This window comes from Nesoenas mayeri (genome assembly GCF_963082525.1).
Source record: "Nesoenas mayeri genome assembly, chromosome: 11".
Taxonomy (NCBI): Eukaryota; Metazoa; Chordata; class Aves; order Columbiformes; family Columbidae; genus Nesoenas; species Nesoenas mayeri.
Window position 1 is genome coordinate 17277735 of NC_137563.1, and position 26462 is coordinate 17304196.

The 26462-nt window shown below is 40.6% G+C and overlaps 1 protein-coding gene across 1 annotated transcript in view; it reads left to right on the plus strand.

The window, feature by feature from the left end:
- Positions 1-26462, plus strand: part of TLN2 (talin 2) — a 158703-nt gene that overhangs the window by 118587 nt on the left and 13654 nt on the right. The window contains exons 39-52 of the mRNA XM_080351330.1: positions 806-938; positions 2418-2519; positions 4965-5135; positions 6076-6222; positions 7085-7186; positions 8552-8671; positions 11203-11349; positions 12267-12433; positions 13851-14034; positions 16023-16148; positions 17668-17784; positions 19439-19624; positions 23612-23719; positions 25257-25362. Of these exons, the coding sequence (XP_080207456.1) occupies positions 806-938; positions 2418-2519; positions 4965-5135; positions 6076-6222; positions 7085-7186; positions 8552-8671; positions 11203-11349; positions 12267-12433; positions 13851-14034; positions 16023-16148; positions 17668-17784; positions 19439-19624; positions 23612-23719; positions 25257-25362 (1916 nt within the window). The remainder of the gene's footprint in view (positions 1-805; positions 939-2417; positions 2520-4964; positions 5136-6075; positions 6223-7084; positions 7187-8551; positions 8672-11202; positions 11350-12266; positions 12434-13850; positions 14035-16022; positions 16149-17667; positions 17785-19438; positions 19625-23611; positions 23720-25256; positions 25363-26462) is intronic.

Genomic DNA, 26462 nt, shown 5'->3' on the forward strand with positions numbered 1-26462 from the left:
GGGTATTTAATCGCAATCAATGGCTGCAGCAGAAGGTTGTTCTGTGTTTGTATTCTGTTTTCCTTCCCTGGTTCCACCCCCGATTCAGTTTAAGGTAAATGTAACAGTAGAGTTAAAAATGAAGTTGCAAGAATGCTGTGATAAGAAGTGTGAATATTCTCTATTATATTCTTTATTTTTTGTACTAAACCCGTCTGTGCCTTTCTTAATGAGAATTTTGAAGTGTTGTTCTATACTTAACATCTTGATATCGATTAAATCGAAGTGGTATCAAACCAGTGAACTAAGGCGCGTTCGTAGTTTTGTCGATCTTTGACAATGATTGCACTGAAATAGCAAACAGCATGTCAGGACAAAGTACTCAGAACCTGACCTTTGTTAAAAGACACCTGCGACTGAATGTAACACCTTATTCCTAATGACTTGGTTTTGAGGTGGTTGATTGCACTGCACAGAAACATGGATGTTTTTTTTCCTGGTGTCTGTTGTGTTTTCATGCTGACCTTCATTATTGGGCCAGTCTGACCATCCTGAGGAGGTTGAATTTGCACTTTCTTGTGAGGCAATGATTTTTTTTTTTTTTCTTTTTAATCATTGATAGGAGCAATACATGTATGTGTATAAAAGTGTGCAGAATGCTCTGTACATACAACAAAATCCCATAGGTAGAACTAAGCTAGTTTTTTTCCTTGTTCCTCTCCTCCCACATTTTACGTGTTGCCAGGTAATGAAGTACACTTATGTGCATCCATGGAAGCGTCTGTCTCCTTCCTGCTATGCTCAGCTGACTGTCTGTGTTTTTCAGGGACAAGGCCCCAGGCCAGCGAGAATGTGATTTCTCCATTGATGGGATCAACAGATGCATCAGAGACATTGAGCAGGCCTCCCTTGCAGCTGTCAGTCAGAGTCTGGCCACCAGGGATGACATCTCAGTTGAGGTGAGGGACATAGCACAGGAGCCGGACAGAGGAATGCCACTTTTCCACTTGAATGTTTGGAGCTCAGTGCAATTTACTACCAGTAAGAAGTATTCTTACTGGAACCTTTCTAGGCAAAATCCTATACCAGCCAAAGTGTGTCACTTCAGGAAAGACACCAGAATCACCAGGCAAAAGCAGGGCCGAAAGCAGGTTTTTTTTCCTAGCCAGCACCCGCATTTTACTCTGACTGCCTGTGCTGACTTGACTGATGGATGTGTACTGTTTCTCTGGTTCCTGCCACATGGAAGGTGGGATGTTTCTGAAACTCTTATTGGAAGTCTGTTGATGTCATTTCTCTTAATGCCTACTTCGTCATTAAATAACTGAAATTGAGGGTTGATGTTGATGTGTTCCCATTAAAATAGCTTCCTTTCTACACCCTGTGACCCTGGTGGCACTGTAGACCAGTCCTGTGCTATTTCAGCCTCTATCTCATTAAGGAAGGGCTATCATGCCAGGCTGCCTACCAAAAGTCAGCAACTCATGATCAGATTCTCAGTTTGGTATTTAGTGTCTTTTTGTACTATCGCTTCCTGAAATTACATGTCTATATTCCAGTGGTTTCTTTGGGCTATAATGTTGCAGACTATAGAAGCATCTCAGGCTATATGAAGCTGTACAAAAGAAGTTATTACAGGAAATATGTCATAGATATAATTCTTTTCTATTCAAATGATGAAGTCACTGTGGGCACCATGCTGAACTGAAATGTTACTGAAAATGGCAGTTATTTATAAAGCGGTACAGGCATGTAACAAAGGGCAAGAATAGTATTTATTTTTTCATGCCTTTCATGAAAGCCAGCGAAATTGCAGTGGCTGCCAAGACAATAAGTGCCTCTGAATTAAAAGCCAGTATTTATGTCTCAACAAGCCCAGTGATATGCTTTTCTTATGCTCGTGTCCCACAGACACTATTCAGGAGATCAGTCCTCATCTCTGTCCCTCAGAGATGTCATTTTTCCTCTGTCTTTACTTACCTGTGAATATTTCCTTCTAGCTCCAATGTCTACAGCAGAGCTTTTTGCTCTGTTTCTTTGCATTTAAACTGGAGCTACTGCTGGTTTCTTTGATCTTTGGCAGGGCAAGAATGGTTTGGGGTGGGGGGGTGTCATGTTGCAAGGAGAAAGGACACCTACTCCTGAGTTTGCTGCTGTCAGCTGGAGCAGGAGGAGCCACCTTCCCCTCTCTCCCAGACTTGACATATAAATCTAAAGCAGAGCAGGCCTTTCTGAGGGTTCTTGTGTTGAAACAGGGGAAAGGAGAAGAAATGAGCAAGTACATAAAGAAAGCTGACAGTGTGGATTTCTGCATCCTACTGTAGCAGGGCACTTGAACAGCATTCTGAGTCTATTGGTCTGAGAGGGATTGTTATGCCATGCTACAACTTGATAAAAGAACAACTGTGAGACTAACTGACAATTTCTCTTCATATTAGGCTCTACAGGAGCAGCTGACATCAGTTGTCCAGGAAATTGGCCACCTCATTGATCCCATAGCTACTGCAGCTCGGGGAGAGGCAGCTCAGCTTGGGCACAAGGTACTGTCCCACTATTAAAAAAGTATTTGAAATCTCAGACAGCTGGACTTCAGGAGAGACCATGATTTAGTAGCTTTTTCACTTCCTACGAAGAGCAGAACAAAAGCATGTAGGAGGAGGAAAGATCTGGGATTCCCAAATGCTTGGACCTGAGACCAAATTAACTTATTTATGTTTTTGTTGTGCTGAAGGTAACCACAGAACTGGGAGCCCATCATGTTCCCGACTCATTTGGCAGGTCACAGAGTTTTAGTTTGACTATGTATATGTAGCAGAATTTGGGCAGTTGATGAAGTGTGGCAAAGATGTGAGATCCTGGCAGAGGGAAGCATGGAATGTGCACAGAGGTTACCTCTGGCCTGTGGAGGCCCATCTGCTGAGGTGCCTTCTGCAGCTTTGCACTGTGGTTTCAAAGGAGGAGTGTGATGTGCCTGCTTTGCCACCTTCTGAGTGAAATGCTCTGTCTCCATCGATTGTAGTGTTATCTTTATTAGGAAAAAATGAGTCATTTTGAACTACCCTCTCACTTGTAAAATTTTAAGAGTTGAGTGGAAGAAAGGCTCATAACAATCTTGCAATCTATTTTAAGTGTTGTGAAAACATGAACCTCTGTCCAGAAATGAAACATGAGTACCAGAAGTGTTCGCTATTTACTGTGGTTATTACAGGATTTTAGTAGTTTCTCAGACAGTAATTCCTCATCCTACAATATATTCTTGAGAGAAAAATAAATACAAGTTATTTGTGTCAGTGCGTTTAATACTGGAAAGGAATCTTTTTGTTTAGTGAGAGCTCTTCCAGAGTTGTACCCAAGTAACTCCACTTAGCTTTGGATAACCATCAAATATTTCATAATGCCTTAACTACTTGCAGTTTTGATTCTCAGCTTACCTAGCCCTTTGAGGACAAAACAAATCAGGATTGCTAACAATAGGTAGTTAGGGAGTCACATTCCTCCTCCCATTTGTTAAGCAAATGTGGAGCAAAGTTGACAGTACTTTTCTTGAGCTGCGTTTTCCTGTGGAATGTAGCAGAGCCATTCCTGCTGTTTGCTTTGTCACTGTTTAAAAGACCTTATGGTTGTGAAATCATTCCTATTACTGAGTTTGTTGGTTGGTTGGGGTTTTTTTTGGCTTTAATCCTCTGAGAAGCAAAATAGAAAAACAAATCTGACTAAGTCTTAACATTTTATTGGCTCCTAGCTATCCCCATTTCAATGTAGATGGAGGAAACCTTTCAATATCTTTCCCTGCTCATCAAGTACTGCTATTTTTCTTTCCTGTGCCAGCCTTTGAAAGCTCCATGTAGCCCCTGGTAACATACTCACACTTGAGCTCCTGAGGCTTCAGATGTAGCACATGGTGCTGTAGGGGGCTAATTGTGCATGGTCTGTGGAGTGATCAGCACAAAGCAGTGCAGTGTTTACACACCCAGTGAAAACTGGAAGAGCAGAGTCTCATGGATTTCTGACAGGATCCAAGCAGTGTTGTGGTTTTGTAAAAGATGCATTTGATGACAGGCAGAATGGAAAAATATTCCTTCATATAAAAATATTCTCTTATTTTCTTAGAACATGTTTATAGCCAAAAGCAGATGTTTTCTCAGAACAAGTGTAAATTGGATCAGAAAGTGAGGAAAACAGAGACTGACTACCCATATGAAGATGAAAATACAGCAACAGAAGCTGCCAGCAAAACTCTGTAGATATTCCAAATACTGTGATGAGCCCAAGTAATTAACTGAGGGAAAAATGGTGCACGCTTGGCCTGCAGTCTTTGCACCTCGCCTACTCCTCTTGGCCTGTGCCAGCCCCTGGGCTGCAGACCAGCACTTAGCTATGACTCTCCTTGTTAGCAGCAAGAAGCACTGCAGGGCTGGGCCATGTGTCTGTCTCTGGGAAGGGTTTGTGCATCAGCAGTGATGAACCATGTCTGGAGGTGATGCTGGTACTTCTGTCCACTCTGGTGTCTTAGACAACACAGACCCATCCAGGTTTGTGCTGGAATCTGATGAAGAGGGTTAGAGAGTCAAGGCTGTGAGTACAGACAATCCCCAAAATGAACAGAGGGGTGCAAATCCAGTGCATTTGTTACCTGTTATCCACAATGAAGGTTGAGAAATTCCTTCCTTGAATGGAGGAGGCACTTGTCATGGATGTCTCTAAGTAGTGTGTGGCTCTCGTTGCAGTTTTGAAAATTATTTCATCTGACCTCGAGGAACAACATGCAGCTGAGGAAAGAGGTTTTGTTGAGGAATTGGAAGGTGAGGGGAGACAGAATCGCACAGGCGCATAATATACATTAAATGACATATAGCACAGCAGCACTAGGACAGAGTGTTACTTGGGCTAACCCATGGCCCAGAGGCAAGCAGGGAATGTGGCTTCTCTCAGTTACATCTGAGAAATGCGGTTAATGCTTTCTGTGCTTGTTCTGTCTTTCTTAGGTGACGCAGCTAGCAAGTTACTTTGAACCCTTGGTTTTAGCGGCAGTTGGTGTGGCATCCAAAACACTAGATCATCAGCAACAGATGACCGTGTTGGACCAGAGCAAGACGCTAGCAGAATCTGCCTTGCAGATGCTGTATGCTGCCAAAGAAGGGGGAGGTAACCCCAAGGTAGGGTCTGCTGTCGGTAAGGAAGGGGGATTATTGGAGATGAGTGAGTGAGGACAGAGAGTGCATGGGGTAGAAGAAAGAGCATCTGTGTACTGCCCAGCTCAGGGACAGGGCTGCGGCGGAGATGCCCTGGATACCTCTCCTGACATGGCTCAGGAGGGCCTAGAAACACCACAGAGAAACAAGATCCCAGCCCAGCTCAGAGCATCCTCACAAGACACATGTTTGTTGTTTGTGTTTTTTTGGTGGGGTTTTTTTATGTTGTTTGTTTGTTTTAGTTTTGTGTGTACATTCTCCTTGTTGTTTTTGAATAGTTACTTGTGTTCATTGTAGGTTGTTTTGGTTTGGTTATGGGTTTTTTATGAGCATTTCCTGAGTATTCAAGCAGTTGTTTAAAGTAGGGGGTTTTTTTAATATAGAGATTTTTGGTGGGTTTGGTTTTATTTTTACTTATTTAGAAATACAGTTGTTGAGAAATAATTCTTCAGGAGTATTTATTGTTACAGTCTTTTTCTGTGACTGTGTATATGTTTGTGGTATTTTTTAACCTTTTGTATGGCACACATTTTAATTTGTTCATCTGTATGTATGTTTCTTGATTTTGATCTTTTTTTTTGCTATACAAGTTTATATTTATGTTGTCTGTTGTTGTTTTTGCATTTGTCTTTGTTGTTTCTGTTTCAAATGAATAATTTTCATCATTATTTCTGTAAAAGGTCCTGTGTCTTCTCCAAGTGATTGCTATTCTTGTGTTTTCTTGTGTAAGCAAGATTGATTCTGTTGACATTGCTGTTAGATTTAGTTTCTCATCTTTAGCCTGAAATAGAAGTTTCAAAGCTGCTACTGTGTTATCTTCACTAATGATGCTTTTGATTTGCTCAGTGACTTGTGCACTTGATGCTCTCTGATGATCTCTGTTTTCTCATCTCCTCTCTTCCAGGCATCCCATACTCACGATGCCATCACTGAGGCTGCTCAGCTGATGAAAGAGGCTGTGGACGATATCATGGTTACCCTAAACGAAGCTGCAAGCGAAGTAGGCATGGTTGGAGGCATGGTAGACTCCATAGCAGAGGCAATGAGCAAGGTGAGCACAGGCATCAGAGCCTCTTTCAGTTCTCACTTGAAAGCCGATCCACGGTGCAGGGGCTTGGAAGAGCTGCTGCTGGTTCACTTCAGCGATGGCTGGTAACCAATGTGCTGTGACCGGACACCCAAAGATTCTTTGATTTTGCACATTGTGAAATCAATCTGACATGGGTGATGGTGCTCATGTTACCAATCTATGCAGTACCTGTCAGCAGAATTACGGCAAAATATTTTTATTTGGTAACATGCTGGTATTAAACTGAGGTCTTGGGTCTACCAGTCTTCTAGTTTTGCTTTCTTTCTCTACTCATCTTTCACATTGGTCTCCTTAATCCTCAACAGGCCAACCTTGAGGCAAACTACTTTTAGATGAGAAAATGCAAAGCCTGAAGCACTTTGCTAGGCTTTGTAAAGTATTTTACTGAAAATTTATAGTTGCAAAGTCTAAATGAGTTCAATCAAAACAATTGGCTTTTCCTATCTCAGGTTAAAAGTGTGCAGGACTGAAGCCTTTATCACATAAAGGAGTCTTACGTTATCTTGTAGGAATATTTTGTTTCGTAACTGTTGTACATTCCTTTCCACATAGGCTGAGAACTGTGTGGTTTCACCTTACATGAAAAGGTGACCTTGCACTCAAAAACGTTGCAGTGGAAATTCCTTGCATCTTTTGTGCTTGTAACATCAGATAAAGTATTTTCTGAGCTTCCCTGTACACCCTGGTGCACTGTCTTCACTTGCATATTTTGAGAGAGGAGATTATAAAAATGATTATATACTACAATGTTAATATTATTTGTAAAGTATGCTGTTTATTATGACCTTATTATTTTTGCTGTAATTTTCTGTCTTTCTTGCAGCTGGATGAAGGTACACCTCCAGATCCGAAGGGAACGTTTGTTGATTACCAGACCACTGTGGTGAAATATTCTAAATCCATTGCTGTAACAGCACAGGAAATGGTAAGATATTTGGTTAGAATCAAGCACAAACTCTTCGGTGTACCTCAGGAATGTAGGATTATTTGCACAGTGTGGTGAAACTCTTTATAATGCTAATTTTCTATAACCTTATCTCCTTAGGGGTAACGGAGCAAAGGAAGTGATGATTTTGTCAGTATAACTCTTGGACCTTGGTGGCATGACCGTACGGGTGGCCCTCCTCAGGAGGGGCGCTGCAGGGTGTTGTGACTCCTCTGCACAAAAGCTTTTTATCTGCCTCCTTTTCAATGAGAAATAAGAAGGCAACATTTCACCAACACACTTTTTCATCAGTCTGCTTATTTGTCACTGAAACATCACCTTATGTTTATTGGATGGCTCCAGGTTACCCTTTCACACTTTTTATTTAGCCCATGAAATACCAACAGTTTTTTCAGACTGCTGTAATACTTATGAACAAATGTAGATCAGCCTCTCAAATTGTTATTTTTTTGCATTTCTGTGATTCACCTGAGTTTAACAAAACAAAACAGTACACTTGTTGAATTGAGATTTTCTCAGCTCGTGTTTCACAGTAATGCTTACCGTAACACGTTTGCCTTTTGAGGAGTACTGCCATTTTTAGTTTATTTTTGAGAGGCAGCTGGACTAATTATGTCTGCTTCTGTTAAGATTTGTTACTAAAGTTATTGCTGTTGCAATCAAGACAGGTTGATGATTCTGCGATCTACAGCATTGCAGCTTTTTGGTAAACGGTACAAATTTGTCGAAAACTGGTTTTGCCCTAAGGATGAAGTTTCCTGGCTTTTACTAACATAAAATGGAGACAGAAGAAATGTCTTTGTTCTTTTTTCTAAAGAGGAAGAGTTGGTTATTTACACTGATATTCTACCGAGGCATTCTGCGTAGTCCTACCTATTCTTGGTCCTTTTCCTGTGCCTTAGGCATGTTTTGCATTGGCCCTCAGATTTTTCCCGTTTTCATGCTCCTGCGCCCTGCCAGCTGAGCCTGAGGTAGCTGAGCTCACCTGTGATAAAATAAGGTGGCTGTGACACACAAAACCTGCTTCCCCACCCAGTCCAAGTAACTATGTACCTGGCCCATTGTCCTGCTGTGTCAAGGAGTGAATTACCAGCTCTGGCTGCGGCTCTTTGATTACTCCGTATGTACTGTGAGTGCCTGGTCACTGTGACTCTAATAAAGCATGTTTGCCTGAGTTTCCTCATGGAATTCTTCCTGGAGGACAAGTCCCCTACCCAACAAGTGATATTCCCCATTTCATCAGTGTGGCCAAACAAATGAGTGTGCTTCTAAGCTGGAGTATATTAACAAATTATTCTTATGCCTGTCATTTTTCTTTTTCTCTTGCCTGTGTTCTTTTTTCAGATGACTAAGTCGGTTACTAACCCAGAAGAGCTGGGAGGACTTGCATCACAAATGACCAATGACTATGGGCATTTGGCTCTCCAGGGCCGAATGGCCGCAGCTACAGCAGAACCAGAGGAGGTCTGCAGTTTTTAGACCTCTTTATTCTCTGTACACGATCGCGTCAACATGGGTATTCTTTTACTGTAGAGAATGCAACAAATTCAGAGCAAAGGGACAAGGGGCATTCACCTCACTCGGTTGCAGCACCATGCTTGCAGCCATCGCCAAATGCGATACTTTCCTTGTATGATCAGACAGTCAACAGATTTCAAACCATTGGGTAATGTGTTTCCTTTCAATATTTTGCCATGATTCTAAAACAAATGCAGTGAATGTGTTTCCACTGCCTTTGCTTCCTTAGCCACTTTTGTACGTGAGCACTGTCTGTACCACGTGTCTCTGACAGGCCAACAGATGCGCTGCCTCTGGCCCGACGACACTTGTAACATGGGACAGGACAGTGCATCTGTTCCCAGAAGAGTTTCATTTGGCCTCCTATTGCTTGATTGAAAGTGTGACATGAGCTGAGTCAATGTTGTAAGCATATTTTGGCTGTATAGATCCATCTCTTTTACAATCTGCTTCTATTTTTGCTAAAAACACGCTTTAAGACACACCATTTATCACTACACAAAAACTCAGCCAAGTTGGTTTTCACTGGATGGAAAGGTACTGATGAGCATAGCGAAACTGTGTCTTTTCAAAATGCTGTGTCACAGCATACAGTTATTCACAAGGATGTGTTGTAAGCACTGCTTCCTTCTTACAGTTTGTGGAGAGATATTTGTTTTGGCCTTCGATATTGACCTTTCCCTCCTTTGAAATATCATCTCTATTCAGTGTTTCTTCACAGCCTGGGGGAGATCTGCACATAGTACTATGGATACACATTTACTCATAATGCACCTCAGTTTTGCCACTGCTCATGTGCACAGGTATATAACGATAAGAAATGACATTTACTACAAAATGTTTTCAGTGAGCATTGAGAACTTCAGGCTGGCTTTTCTCTTCAGCCTTCCCATTGCTCCTGATAAAGGTGAATTATCTATGGAATGAGTTTTCTTCTAGGAGCGCTCTGAATCAGCAGATTTTTAACAAACTTAGGGACTATGCAAAAGACATAACATTTTTACTATATAAGTGTGGCTTTTTATATGCTACAAGCCTTGCTATAGGAATTACCCACAGAAGGAAACCTTTTGTCAACACCTCAGTCCAGCTTCAGAAAGAAACGGCTTGCGATAATTGTGGACAATTCTACAGACCAGGACAGAACCTCCTAAATTACTTGGGGCTTTCGCTTACAGAAAACTTACAAAGAAAGCTCTTAATAATTTACTATATGCTTTTGTTCAATCTTGTATGTTTCAATGTATTACAAATCTATACATATGTGCTTTTATCTTGCCTATAAGCGATTTCAAGTGTAACTTACTGACCTGAAAGTGAGGTGCAGGCAACCAGCAGGAGCACAAGTATCTTTTGCTGACAGGACACCTTCATACCTCAGAGTCAGAGTATAATGTGGGAGAAGCAGGTTCCCTGTGCAGTCTTACACACTTCACACTAGCGGAGGAATACAGACTATATGCTCCAGTTGCATTTAACCTGCTACAATTACAGAAATCCTTTCATCTCTGTTCTTCTCATTGTGCACTTCTGATTATGAAGTTTAGACAAATTTTGTTGAGATGGAGTAAGAGCGTACCTCATCATCATGAGATTTATCACATTATCTAGATAAAAGACCTTCTAAGAGTTTCTGAGTCTGTAATTAGATTCCACCACTGACAAACTACTTGAGTGTTTTGTGCTCAGTAGCTAGGTGAAAAGCAGCAGCTTGCATTTGGCTTGAAATTGTTAAATTGAATTACTATTTCTGCATGTTACTTTCTGCCTGATGTTGAAATAATTCCATTTGTTATACTAATGACTGTGATCCCTCCTTATTTATTAACCCAAATAGCCAACTATATGTCTAAGTACATGCAGGTACTGAAACCACCACGAGTTCCTAAGCAGGGACTGTGCAACTTATGCTGTAGGACTATTAATAAATCAGAAGCAGTGAGGGTAGGATTTTCTACATCTCAGTGCTCAGCATGTATGTGGTCAGTTCTGGAGGGTTGAGACTATGCGAGATTTAAAAACAAATAAACCAAGTCATATGCTTTGTGACCCAGTTTCAGCAGCATAGGGTACGTGGGAACATTTTACACATCATACATACCCTGAATACAACTTACAGTGACGGTACATTTCTGGGAGATGAGGTAGCATTATTGAAACGTGGTGAAGTTGTGTGAATTACGTGTTTGACTTTGATATGTGCCTTATGCCTTCTCCTTCCTGAGGTCCGGTTCACTAGTGCTCCCGTTTCAGCAGTAAGCCTTTTAGAGGGTTGTGCTATAATACATAGGCAGATGGTATTACATCTGTCCTTTTTTTCTAATCTCTGCCGAGTATAGAGATGAGTAGAATGTTGCCAATAAGGGTTCACTGGAGTGACTATGTTTCCATTTGTGTTGATGCAAGGTACCAGCATGACATTTATTTATTCACTTTGCTCTTGCTTCCTTTTTCCATGTGATTCCTTTACCATTTAGATAGGGTTTCAGATCAGGACTCGAGTGCAAGAACTTGGCCACGGCTGTATCTTTCTTGTGCAAAAAGCTGGAGCTCTCCAGATTTGCCCTACAGACAGCTACACTAAAAGAGAGTTGATAGAATGTGCTCGTGCTGTTACGGAAAAGGTAAGACATCTCTCTGTGGTGCCCCACTGTGTTTGTCTACTGAGTTTCCACAGGGAGTAAACCAGCCAAATTGTTTGGGTTCAGTGTGCTAGACTAGCCCATGATTAGCCCTTGCTCATGTCTTGTAATAAACTTCAGCCTTATACCAGAGCGAGTCTGGTCCAAATCAAATACTAAGAGATGAGATGGCTCTCATGCCACTCCCTTGGAAATAGTAAGTCCACATGTGTGGCCACAGTTACTGAGATGAGGTTGGTCGATGATGTGATTTCGTGTAGCCTGGTCTTCTCCTTCTAAGGCTGGGCCAAGCTAGCACACTTAGAACTGCATCTTCAAATTATCTAGAGGTTCTTGGTCTTTGGAAACATCCAACAGATGGCCTGAGTAGCTTGACTTTGAACCTTTTTGATTGCCTCTCTCCCCTTTTGTTGGGCATGAACACTGAGAGTGTCTATACTTTGTATTTCTTTGTTAAACTTTATATTGATGTACTGTACAGGACTCCTGGGGTGCTTGATGCTGGTGTTTCTGTGTACATGTTAGGGAAAAAACAATAGCTCTTGGCTCTGGCATTTATCCTGGCAGAAGTTCACTACATTACCCCTGACTGTATTTCAAGAAAGTTTTAGCTGACATGCTTCCTCCTATGATGGACAGATCGCTTCATTCTGTCTGAAAAGTGGACTTCCTAGCTGAAATCCCCTTCACTTCAAGACAATCTTTAGTTGTCACAATGACTGTTGCAGAATGAGAGCAAAGTAAGGGAAAGAGGAAGGAGAGGTTTATTAACATTTGCAAAATGACACTGCAGAATGAATTTCCATTTTTTTATTCCAGTCATGTTAAAGAGCTCATTTAACAACCCAAAATGAGACTTTCTTTCGATGACTGCCTTGTTGCTTTATGTTTTTTTCCAGGTCTCCTTAGTTTTATCTGCACTTCAAGCAGGAAATAAAGGCACACAAGCCTGTATTACTGCAGCTAGTGCTGTGTCAGGGATAATTGCAGATCTAGACACCACTATCATGTTTGCTACTGCTGGAACCCTTAATGCCGAGAACAACGAATCATTTGCGGACCACAGGTCAGTGTAACTGAAAAAGATGGAAGAGCATGTGCACAGGGAAACAATGGAACTGGCAGAAGCAACTGGCATGTGGGAATAAATTTTTACCTTTCTAAATTCCCATGAGCGAAATTGAATGAGGCAGTGGAGTAAGAAGAGAAATAGGAAATATCAGATATTGATAGAGGACAGTAAACTTCAATTTGGTTATTTCTATGAGAAAAGAATTTTGAAAAGCTGGGGAATACCTGCCAAGAGCATTTCCAACAAAGGGCCACAACTGTAGTGCTCTTTTGGTTTTTTTTTTTTTTTGCTTTTATTCAAGCCATTTCATTGTGTAGACGACCACATTCAAGTAGCAAAAATCAACTGCCCATAACATTGAAGAAGAATCTTCTATATACTTCTTTCCAACAGCTGTTTGTGACTGTCTGGCTGTTTGTCTTGCTAAATCATGCTTATGGTCAATGTGTTTGCGGACAGCAGGGATGGAAATGGCACAGCTAAGCTACACGTTTTCCCCTTTGGCAAAGATAAGCCAATTTTCCCCTCAAGTAGCATCTGCAACAAACTAGTCCCACAGCATTTTTCATGATCTTAAGAGATTTGCAGCATCTGTTACTTCCTTTGCAGTAGAACCCAGGGCTTCACAGCCAACACACTGACTTGCTGCTTTGCAGCCTAGTGACAATTGTGTGGCCTTGCCAGTTGCTCCAGAAAGAGGAAAGATGCTGTGGTGTGTACGGTGCTGCCCTTCTGCAAACTGAAAGTTAGGGATTTTTGTATAGGTGTCATTAATTTGCAGACAGACATTTTACATGAATGTGGTTCTAGTTGTCGGTTTACTTGACTCATTTGTGAAGTGCATACTCAAAATGGTTTCTTCCTTTACCCAGATGTTGCTTTGGATTTATTGTCCTGACATGTTAAAACTTATATGGTGTGGGGGAACCCTGATGAGGACACATTCTCTGTTCTTTCTTGCCATTTTCCTTCTGCCTTCCTCATAAATAACTATTTTAGTTTCCTTACAGTATGCTGATTAAGATTTGACAGCCATTACTTTCCTCACATCATGGCCAGATTTTCTTTCAGTGTTAAAATGGAATGCTCTTGTCTGCTACTGCCCTACCTCATTTATTTTCAAGATGGGGTCATTTTAATAAACAGCCTTGCATCTAGCCCAAAATATAATGCTACTGTTTTAGTAGCAATCTTGTATGGGTTTTTTTGTGTTGGTGGGGGTTTTTTTGGTTATGTTTTGGGGGGTTTTTTTCCCACTTGCAGCCTGGCCTGTGGTTTATTTTCATGAGTGGACACTGGTATGATGATTTGCATCAGCTCTTTTATGTAGCTGTTCGTCAGCATAACATTGAAAATCACGTTTTTTTCCTCTTCTGCATTTCAACTTCCCTGCTTCCTCTTTTTGCTACAGGGAAAATATCCTGAAAACAGCAAAAGCTTTAGTTGAAGATACAAAATTGTTGGTTTCTGGTGCTGCGTCAAGTCAGGACAAACTGGCCCAAGCAGCTCAGTCATCAGCCAACACCATCACTCAGCTGGCTGAGGTGGTAAAGCTGGGAGCAGCCAGCTTGGGATCTGATGATCCTGAAACACAGGTGAGAAGTTTTAAATTTGTTCTGATACTCTTAAAGAGACCAGAGACAGTTTTCAATTGGTAAGATTTTGTGGGACTTCTGCTTTTAAGCAATGTAGTGGGGTTCGTCTCTTCTGGGACTTTTCTGGATTTACTCAGACCTCACTCTTCTTTAGAAAACCATCAAGTGGTTAAAGCATTGAGCATAACACTTTTGCTTTTATGTCACATGTGTGTTCCAGCTGGGATGCTTTTGGCAAAGTATTTGTCTGATTTTTGTTAATTTGTGCTTGGACCCCTGACTCATCCATTTTTTGTTCTACAGAGCTTGCATGCCTTCAGAGCTACGTATCCAGCTTACAAATGGGCTGCACAGTATCTGTTATTTGTGTAGGCTAACAAGCTCTTGCTGTTCTCTGTATCAGAGTTGTTTTTCGTTTAACTCAGTAACTTCAGCCTCCAATGTAGATTTTCTCAAATATTTCCTCAGTTTGTTTGGATCTTGGTGAAATGGAGGTTGGCAAGCATATTGCAGACGTGCCTGTGCTGGGACCAAATTAGTTTGAAAAACTCTGTTTGTTTGCATAAGGCTCTGAAAGGGGATGCGTGTTCTGTTTTGCTTGACCTGCGTGATGGGCTAAACTTCTGAGATGTTTCTGTCTAGGAAAAGACTCCTGGAAGCACTTTTTTTCTTCTTTTTTTTTTTTTAAAAAAAAAAACAACTGAGGGATTTCCATAAACCAGCAACATCTGCAAAACATTTATCACAGATTGTTTTTCTCTATATGTAAAAGCCAAGAATACAGTACTTAAAACCTATTGTGCATGAGTAATTATTTATTTGGAGCAATTTTATATTTCCAGTTAAAAATTGTAGGTGCATCGTACACCCTAAATGGAGCATTTTTAATACCTTTAGCACACGACACTGTTACAACATTTTTCCACAGCAGCAACACTCGCTTTACCCCGCTATGACAGTTTCAGATGTCTTACACTGCAAGCTTTGGTGCAATGTGGGCAGCTGGACAACAGAGAATCTCATCAGTCTGTCCTGTGCCTCAGGGTCTCAGGTTCTTTTCCTGTTTCCATGGTCAAACCGCTTCTGAGCTACCAAAGCCTAAATAAACTTTTCAGGAAAAGCAAAGACTTCACTTCTGTTAATATTTTATAAGTTCTAGTGAAGTACAAATATGAAGGAATGATGCTGTTGTTAAGTGATTGTTCCAATTTTTTTTCCCGTTTTCATGCATCTTTCAACATTTTCCTTAAAATGAACTGTTCTGAATTCCAGCAAAATACTTAAAAAACACCTGATCTTCTACTGATGTAACTGGCAAAGGATTTGGAGGAGAGAATTATTGCAATAATGCCCTAAAATAATTAACAAGCCTGTTGTAGTGTCTGTATTGCGTCTAGGACTCCTGTCTCTGAGCTTGGGTTTAGGAGACAATACCTCCAGATTTGACTTTTCCTGACTGTAAAGCCAACTGAGCTGTTCATACTTGAATTCTGTGTAGCTTCTTACAGGGGTTCAACTTCTTTTTCCCTGAAAGAACATCTCCCTCTAACATCTGGCCATAGCAAGTACATTTGATATTCCAGTAGGTGATTTCAGAATTGATACATAACTGTAGCATTAGACCTTAAGCTTATAATCAATTTCTTTTCTTGCTTTTGTCCCGCTTTCACCCTAAGGTTGAAGAATGTGCATAAAAGTAAACCTCCTCTTAGAGAGCTCAGAGGAAGGAAATTGTATCTGCAAACAGCATTTCCATTTCTTCACAACAAATAGTCACTTTTATAGATTCTGACCATTTGCATGAAACACTGCAGCTATCAGCACAGCTTTTCCATTTCCTATACGTTATGTGTTTTACTGGGGAAGAGGGAGGGTGATATTATTTGCGTATCAGTAGTAGATTTTGTTTATTTCTGTTCTAAAAATCGCACCCTCATCCAGACTGCTATTTCTTGCCTGGCGCTTACAGCTGTTTCTCATTCCCATAGGTTGTCCTGATCAATGCCATCAAGGATGTCGCAAAGGCCCTTTCTGATCTCATTGGTGCTACCAAAGGAGCTGCCAGCAAACCAGCAGATGATCCATCCATGTACCAGCTGAAAGGTGCTGCCAAGGTAAAACCTTGTTCTTACAATTTATTTGAAAGTATCTTTGCAATCACACTTGATAGACAAGCAAGACTTGGATTTCAGCAATTTGCCTGAAATCTCATCTCTTTCTTTGTTTCATTATAATCCTGGGATACTGCAGAAAAATAAGATGACGCTATTGAGCTTCCGTGATGCTATCCATTTTTGTAGGCTGTCAGAGGACTTCTGTGTTTTTGATGCAGGAACTGTAATCTTTCTGAAAGGAAACTTCTTTCTTTTTCAAGCCAATATCTGAGGGCAGATTATTTTTTAATAATATTATATGCTAAAATTTATCTGGTATAAAATGATACCTAAATACTACATTCTAAACAATGACATATGCTCAGGATAAGCATGTGGCCTTGCAGCTTGGTGAAGGCTGGGAGAAGGGGAGGGAAAGAAAGAGGGAGAAAACCCCCTCCAATAACTCTACAGTAGGATATTGTGCACTTCTGACCCCTCTCTCCTAGGTTTTTCCAGGGAGTACATAGTTATCAGAGCTCAAAACTCACAGAGATTACACCACACCTGTGATGTCTTTGTGCTTTATTTCCGCTGCACCTGAGCTTTGATATTTGCCTCACAAGTATCTTGTGGCTTCCTGTCTACAAAATATTTCCAGATGTGGAGATTTAGGCAGTATTGCTTCTGCTTTCATAGTATGAGAGTGTCATGGTAGCTTCTTGCTTGACCAGAAGCTCTTCTGACCCTCATGTCTGTTGCTTACCTGTAAGATCTGTGCCTTGCTGCCTTTCAGAGCACAGGAGAACTGCACACTGTTGAGGCACTACTTGAAAATTATGCTTCTAGTCCAGAAAACTGATTTCTTGGCACTTCCTGCTGTGAAGAGTGCTCTGTATTTAAAGTTGTAAATGCCAAGAAGTTGGCCTTTCAGTCTCTTCTCATTGTAGCTGTCATTAGTATCCTAGCATACTGGAGTACAGCAAAGGCGTAGTTATTACAGTGATATTCTGCATCAGGACTATTGGGTTTGTAACTGGAACAGTAACACTGATTCTATATCTGCAGTTGGGCTTGAGGCTGGTGTCTGGCTGCTTGATTACCTGGGACTTCATCAGATTCCAGAGAGTGCACTGTGTAAATTTCAAAAAGAAATACCATACCTTGATTCATATCTCTCTCAACTTGCAGTGTAAAATGTACAGGAAGAAAAGGCACTAACATAATCTGTAAAAGAGACCTATCCTGGAAATGTTGTGAATTTTCCAGTTTTCGGTAAAAATTTTGCTAGAACACTCACACTTCTGATGGTATCTCTATGCAGTTAGTTGTGCTGCATTTCTGCACCTTGCAGGGAGCCCTCAGAAACTGGCTGACAGGAGAGCTGATATTTAATCCCATAACAAGTACTGTTCCTGAAGCCTGTTAGGCCCTATCAGAAGTGATAATGCTACCCAGATTAATTTGCCTTGCTGCATACCCTGCTGCCTTTGAAAAATGAGAGGAAGGAATCACATATTTTTGTCATCTTTCCCTCCAGGTGATGGTAACAAATGTCACATTGCTTTTGAAGACTGTTAAAGCAGTAGAAGATGAAGCTACACGAGGGACAAGAGCTCTCGAGGCCACAATTGAGTACATCAAACAGGAACTCACGGTACAGAATGCAATAGCCATATGTGGCAGTTTTTAAAAGTGTGTGCTCTTATACTCAGACCAGCCTGCCCAGGCACCTTCTTCTAGCCATGCTTTACCGCCTGCCAGTGCACTGGATGCCATTTGCTTCTTTTTATCTGTTGCAAATCACCTCTGCATGTACAAATACAATGGCACTTCAGCCTGTCTACTTTCAGACATGATCAGCCCCCCACTTTGAGATCTGAGATGCTACCATCATACAAATCTGGAAGCAACTGCTTCTTTGTTCTTTAGGCATTAAGCTTTGATGGCAGGTATTATTTTCTGAGTCCCATGCTGTTTGCTCTTTTTTGATCCTAGCTTCAGTAATGTCAGCATCACAGCCATATTGTAACTGCAGATTTACTCTTGTTTCTATTTTTTCTTTATTATGAAATGATACTACCAGTGACACATAGTCTGCTATCTGAGAATCTGTCTGAGAAGGAATTACAAATAGCATGGAATTCTCTCCCAGATTGGGTGTTGCACCATGACAATTGTTTTCCTCCTTCTTTTAGGTATAAAAGTACAGTCTCCAGCTGCAGCATTCAGGTGTTTGGTGGTTTTTTGTTTGTTTGTTTACTAGTAACTAGTCAGTGACATAAGCTAATACCTGCAGGTTTGTGAAGAAGCCTGATTATTTTTTTTTCCTTCTTTTACTTACAGTTCATTTTTATAAGAAAACTATAGACAGAGTCTTCAGCAGAAAATATATTTTGTTGTATAGTCTGTGGATTAGCAATTTTTACACTGCACTGGTACAATTTTGCCTTGTCAACTGCTCTCCATAAAACATCTGTCCTTCATGGTGTGAGCAATGCTGTTATAAGAAAGCAAGAACTAATTTTGTTGTTGTTGGTTTTGCCCTTTTTTAAAAATAATACGTGTATATAGTTGGGAATTCGTACAGTGTCTGCAGTTGTAAGAACTCCTGATTTGGTACCTGATCAGGAATGTTCTGTATGATATCCAGTGCATATTACTGTCTTGTATCCTCATGAAGGCCTGGCTAAGATACCTTCCTTCCTATAACTCTGATCTAAAACTTGTCCAGATCTGTCATTGAAGGACTGTACATTATCACATCTGCTTTCTCAGTCTGGTTGGTAAACGTCCCTTCTCTCTCTTTTTGTCAGCATTGCTAAGGAATGGGTCTGTGGTGGTGTTGTCATCTCTTTCATAGTGAGAAAAGTGGAGTATCATGAGAGGTTGCCGAGGATGGCATGTACATGCTCCAGAAAATGCATCAAGCTTGACTTGGAACTCCAGGGACTGAATCTGAGCAACACTGGAGGATGTCCTTTACATATTTAACTAGACTTTCTGTTTTAACATGGCTTCCATTTCTGGAGAGAGAGAGTGAAAAATTGATGAACCGGGAGCATGGCATTGACTGGGGTCATTTTTGTCCAGACATTTGCATTTTGTACACTTCCCTCAGCTTATTGATTCTCTCTGCTGTCTGTAGGTGAGTGGGCTTATCAGGACCAGGCGAGAATGATATTAGAGTACTGCAAGTCTGTTTCTAATTTGCTGCTATCCAAAGGCTGCTGCCAGTTGCTGTCTCTTTCTCATGGTGGTTCTGCTCTGACTTGAATGGCATCAGGCTTTCCTTCTGCTTTCACTTTCAGGTGTTTCAGTCAAGCGAGGTTCCAGAAAAGACATCATCACCTGAAGAATCGATCCGGATGACGAAAGGAATCACCATGGCAACTGCCAAAGCTGTTGCAGCTGGGAACTCATGCAGACAGGAGGATGTGATTGCTACAGCGAATCTGAGCCGCAAAGCAGTGGCTGACATGCTGACAGCTTGTAAGGTAAAGATTCACTTCCTTGCCCAAGAGTGCGCTTGTGTGTGTGTGTCTAAATCTCTTGAATGTTATTTGTATTAATGATTTAATTTTCAGATGAGAAACTTAATGGTTATGATAATTTTAAGGAAACGTCTCTCTGAGAAAGGCTTTTCTGTGCAATGCACAAAAAAAGCAGTGCTAATATTGACTGTTTTCTTTCTGTGAAAATGAGAAGTTTTATTTGGCCTGAAATCTCCTAGTTTTCAGTGTCTTATTAAACTGGAAGACAAGAAATCTGTGCGAGTGTTAGAATGTACAAACAATCCTATGGTCACAAATATGATTTCAATATTTCTAGGAACAGTGAAAGGAGTCACTCAGGTCTATTTTTAGCAGTCCTTTGCCCCTTAACCAAACCTCTTGGTTTGTTTAATTTCTTCTGCACTTTTCAAAAATGCATTTTGCCTTTATTGGTACCTTCTTTTCTATACTTGCTTGAGCTAGACAACTTTCAGCCACTGACCTGCAAAACTGGGGTGGAAGTGTATGTCATATAAATGGCTATTAAACCATTTGGCTTTGTTTTGATGATGAAAAAAATCTAGGCATTATTTTTTTAAAAATGGGATTATAAAAACTTAATTCCTTTTGGTGTTCAGTAGTAATTATATATGCCTAGCAATTATATTTATTTATTTTTGCCTTTACAATTGTGGAGGATGACGGTAAAATGATGGTGCTCTGTGAGGTATCTGATTTTTCACTATTTGGTCAAATCCTAAATGCTTCAGTTGATGATTATTTTTTAGCCTAATAGTACCTAGGTGGAAGGGTTAATTTTGTTTTTAAAATGATCCTTGTACAAAAGTGCAAGTTCTAATATAACTTAGACTTGGATTTATACAAAACCATTTGCATGGAACTTTTTATTTTGACTTAGTTTTCTGACAGAGTTTTTAGACTGTGACAGTTCTTGATGACTTTACATGCTTCAAATTTTGGTTATGTCCTCAGAAGGTCAACAAAACAAAGCAGCTCTAATTTGCCTGGGAAAATTAAACACCTATGCTACTTACATAGCCTGTAAGCCTGTAGCCTAATATGTCTTAGGCACAATCCAGTTAATGGAAACTTCTAAGGGAGGCTAAGAGCAGTTCATAGTTGTGCAACGTTCTAGATAAATCCATTCAGGCATCAATTCAGATGCGGAGGTGCACTAAACTTCCTTTGTCATTTGGAGGTGGCTAGTGTAGATGCATTTTTGTTTCAGTCTCTCCAAACAGGCAGCAAATTCTTAGCGACAGAATCTTGTGTTTCCAAAAATGTTAGAAACACACACAACATGCAACCTGACAGGTAATTTTTAACATTTCATTATGGAAGTTCACCTTTTTATGTTTAGATTTGCTCCCAGTTAATTTAATGGTTTTGGAGTTCACGCATTGCTGGATGCTGACAGGATGAAACTTCCTGCAAAATGAATAACGGGGGTCTGGGATGCTGGATCTCCCAGGGAATTACCTTCAAAGTAATTTACAGAAGGGAAATGGCTGGGAATCATTTTGCTGATGTATAATGATACACTGACAAGGACCCTTTGCAGACAATTGATTCCTCCATGAATTAGGCTCCAGTACTCTAAATTAGTGAGGAACATTCACACATAACAGCGAACGTGCTGCAGTGTAGTTTAGACCTGCAAAGACTTAAGATCTACTTTTGTCTTGTCCAGCTTTCCTGTTCCTACAAATTTTGCTCAGAGACTTAGCAATCTTATGCCGTTGATTTCTACAAATTGATAACTGTATGTGGTATTTCTGTGATAAGCCACATCCCTTGAATTTTAGGGGTAGGAACCAGCAGTCTTAGCCTCACTATGCCACAAAAGCTGTGCAAGGCAGTGCAACTTGGGTTTTGTGATATGTGACAAATCCTGGAGGGGTTTCCAGTATGATTAAGCTAGTCTATATGATAAGCACTGACAAATAATCAGGTTTCGATGCCCTTCATGTGAAGACAAAAGTACAATTATATGATCTACAGTAGAATTGTGCAGAATGTAGTTCAGACTGTTGCGAGTCCTAACTGGTGCAGTGAGATTTCTGTTCGCATGTTTCTGGGTTAAAAAAATGTCATCTTAAAATTATTTTGTCACCTCTTTAGTCTGCTGTGAATTATATGGTTTGTTTTAGAGCTCATTGAACCTTAAAAATGCTCCCAAAATATTCAGATACCAGTTTTGGTTACATATGCAAATCATAACAGGAAGTTTCTATCTCTCTCCTACAGATGTTTGCTCTAACTGCATGTGTAACAATAATATTTAAGTGCAGAAGAGGCATATTAGGGTGCTTACAATATATGCACATGAAACACTGGGGGATCTGTCTGCCCTACATGAGAATGAAAAATAAGCCATTCTGGATTTTTTGGGCCTCTGGAACTTGTTTACTAAAGTATACTAAGTATACTAAAGATGGGGAAAATCCTACCCTGTTTCCTTCCATCCCCTTTCCCTTCAGATTATTTGTTGACAAGATGAAGAGATGAAGGTGTTTCATGAGCCATTGTTGTACTCTGCTGATCCTGAACTTCCCCACAGAGGGAGCCCATGGACCAGCTCCAGGCCCGGCTGACACCAGCACTTGCTCGGGATGCTGAGGGTTGCAGGCAGGGCTCAAAATTCAAGTGAGCGCTGAGACAATCCCCTGTCCTAATGGAAGATATGAGGCTGCAGGGGTGGAAGGAGAGATGTTCTGTGAGAGAAGATGCTGGTTTTTAAGATTTTTAGGAAGTTTCATTTGTCAACAACTACTATTTCTGTTCAATGAAGTTTCCTAGAAGTTTATTTTAGAAAACAGAAGGCGTGAGGAGGCTGCAGTTTTCACTTACTGTTAAAAATAAAATTATTTAGCCAGGCTTATGTCAGATGTCAGACATTATACTCAGTGGAAATCCTTAAGAACCAGCTCTGCTGCTGCTTCTCTGTGTTTAAACAGATGGTTCTAGCACTGCCTGTTACTGTGTTAAATTCTGATGTCAAGATAAAGCCATTCATAAGCTGTTACTTACAACATGGTACCAGATAACAAAAAGCAGCTAATTCTTTTTGTGGGTGGGTTGGTTGGTTTGTTGTGTCTCTCATGTAGGGTAACAAGGTCCTGGCACTTCTGTAGCACTTTTCATCTGCCATTTTTGCAAGGCTTTCTATGAGGAACAAACTATTATCTCTGATCTTGCAGAATGGAGAAGGCAAAGTGAGAGACCCGTATTTGAGGCAAGTACTGAGGTAGCTGAGCTCTGATTGAGCCCAAGTCTTCAGGGCCAGCCCAGCACTTTGATCTCTAAAGCAGATGGACACTCCTGCTTTCATTCCTTGTTGGTAGGCTGCACATGCAAAAAAATGGTTTGGCATATTTCTAACCTGTAAGATGTAAACAACCATTTGTGGGTGGCAAAACTACACTCATAATTTTGATTTTTGTGGGTATTAGTAATAAAGGAGAGCCCCAATAGCATAACCTTTGCCCTGGAGAACAGTATATACATAAACCAAGAGCCTGTTCTGTCTCCAAGGTATTTTCCAAGAGACATATTTTCATTAGAAGAAATCAAAAATCCTCTTGTGTTTTCAGATGGTTCTTCAGGGTTGAAGAACCCTGGCAGAAAAAGCTATGAGTGCCAGGACATTGTTACCTTATATGAGAGATACAACAAACCTGCTGATAATACTCAAGGAAGGATGCTAAGAAAGACTGCAGATGCACACCCAGGCAGGAGGATGTGCTGATAAAAGGAAGAGTGTTCCCAGTGCCATCCTCAGAACTGGAGCTCTACTGCTCTCTGAGTGGACTTTGCTTACACCTTTACAACAGAAATGACTGGCCCTCAAGCTCAAATGTCATTTGCACATTATGAAAAATTTCTTCCTTCTCTTTTCTCTATCTTCTCTGTGTTGACCTCTTCTTGTGGGAGCAGTTTTGGGGTACTAATGTTGTTTTGCCTCCTCAGCAAGCATCGTATCACCCAGATGTGAGTGAAGAAGTTCGAGACAGAGCCCTGCGCTTTGGAACAGAATGTACATTGGGATACCTGGAACTCCTGGAACATGTTCTCCTGGTAAGGAGGAGTCTGCACGCATATACTGGATCCCTTCAAGGAGAATAATCTCTCTGATTTCCTCCTATAATGGCTGCTAGTGACCCATTTTTATCAGTTTGTCACAAGTTTATGAACAGGTTTGTCATTCAGGAAAAGCAAGCTGAAGTAAACTCAGAACTTCAGCTCAAACTGCAAGACAGAAGGGAGACTGGAAGTGTTTAAATGGGGTTGGATTCTGGATCAGATCTGGAGGCAGCATGGGTCCTGACCTAAAAATTGGTCCCTAACAAAGACACTAAAATAAGACACTTCAGTCTTCTTTTAAGCCCACTATAAATATTAGACATATTTGGCAGACTCCTGTCCCCTAGACCGAAGAGGTTATGTGATTTTTATGAAACCACTTTAACATGCCTTTTTGCAGTTCTGATTCCAGGAAAAAAAGAGACACCTACTCAATGCCATCCCAAAACCCCAAGCCAGCACAATCTCACAAAAAGCTCTCCAACTCATGCCAGACAGGACACCCCCAAAGTCCACCCATACACTGACATGGTAGTTCCAGAAAGACATAATTCCTTGTCTGACAGAGTCCTCACCAGGCCAAGTTAAAAAAAATAAATAAGTTTAATTTATTCTGTCAAAGTAAGGGGCTGAGCATTTGACTGCAAAATGGCAAACACACAAAAAGATAAAATGTATTTTTAATGTGCACCTACTTTTCAGAGCTGCTTTGCAGGGGAGTTTTGGAAACAATTAAGCAAATGCACACCTGCATGTGACTTGGGAGACTCAACCCCTTGTTTTGCTCTTAAATCTCTGTCACTCTCAGAAGTAGTTTTTGAGTATAAATGAATTCCCAGAACTTAATCTTTTTTCTCCTTATGCTACGGTAATTAAAATGCAGATGTTGTCCTTGTTCAGGGGAAGAATTCAGCTTCACTGTCTGAATGTCTGACTGTTTTCCATTTGAAGAAGCACAGTTTAATACTTGATGCAAATTCAGTTCAGAGGTGTCTGTCTTTCCCTTGCATTGAAGGGTCTCACCCAGGGTTGGCACTTCCATTGCCGATTTTTCCCAGAACAGGCAACTAGCACTAGCTTGCAGAACTCTGTCATTCTGTTTCTTAGAAATAGTGACCAACCAGTTTGTTAATAATAGAAAATCAGCCCCTCTCCAGCAGTTTAGAAATACTAAGCCTGATGCATAAGTAGAATGACTGTAGTATCTGAGAACAGAGTGCTAAAGCTGCATATTCCTCCCACATACTCACACATGTGCCTCTGTTTTGGAGAATTCTGTCCTAGTTTTAGTACTGAGAGCTTCCAGCCAATATTGACAGTTTGTGTAGAAATGCAAGGCAGTGCTGCTCTCCTAGTGTGCATCACACATTGCTGTGTAAGCCTTTGCCCTGACAATCGTACTTCTCTCACTGGACTGATGTTTTATCTCAGCCAACTGTTGTATAAAATACAGCTTTCACTAGTGTGCCTTGAGAGTGTTCCAGCGTTCTCTGGAACCCTTACCATTGTTACATTTTATCTTTTCCTTTAGATCCTGCAAAAACCAACTCCAGAACTAAAGCATCAGTTGGCCTCTTTCTCCAAGCGGGTTGCTGGTGCTGTTACAGAGCTCATCCAGTCAGCAGAAGCTATGAAAGGTGAGTTGGGCAGCCTGCTCCCAGCACAGAGATTATGATCTGTCATTTCTGTAGTTCAAAACAAAACCAAAAGCTAAAAAAAACCCCTTTTAGTATGTTCTACATGTTTTGGCAACAGCTACTTCTGTTCTTTTAATTTCTCTGCTGATGTTCACTTGTTTGCAGTGTTGGTAAACGTGTCTGTTTGACCCTCTCCCACTCCATATGATTGGTCATAAGTCATCTGTGAATGGAGATGGAACCATCAAGCAGAGGCATGGCAGCAGAAAACAAAATACAGCATCACTGCTCTTGAACTGGTGGCTGAATTGTAATTTATGGCTGGTTCCTTTCCTTATGCTCATGTTTGTTCAGTCAAAATAAATCCTTTGCAGTAATAGCTGCTTTCCAACTTCAAATAAAAGGGCATAACCATCATCTTCCTGAATTAATGCTCAGACTCTGGCAATAATGTAAGTTTTAGACCTATAGTTCTCTCTGTGCCTCTGTCTGGGTCTTGCCCTGTTATAAAGTATGTTAGTGGAACAATGAGACTTCAGAAAATTGTCATCTGGATCATTTCCCGAACTCTTAGAACTGAAAAAAAACCTTGAGGTCTGATATAAATTCAGCACTCAAATAAGCAATGAATTCCGTTGCTTAGCAGAACTTCACTGTTCTTATAACAGAGGAGTGATATTTTTCTCAAATACTGACTTCCTTAGTAAAATTTTTATCCGGTGATGCATGTGAACTCTTAGGATGACATTTCTAATATTATACATTTTAAATGAAACTAATACATTTTAAGCATAGTGTTATTAAATATCAGACTACATCTGCTATTAATAGAAATACTGGGAGCTTTAGTCTGAATAAATCTTCACAGCCATCAGGAGGGTACATGAGCATTTTAATCCCATAGGTAACAGAATACCAAATAAATTTTTTTAATAAAGCATTGTAATAACTTTTTTTTTTTTAATTCTACCCCTCCCTTAACAAAGGCTTCTGGCAAATTCATACTTGTTCAATCATTCTTTGCTAAGCTAGGCCAGAGAACTCTATACCAATTTTTCTGATATTCTGTGTAATATGCAGTGCAGATTTTCCTCTGTTAT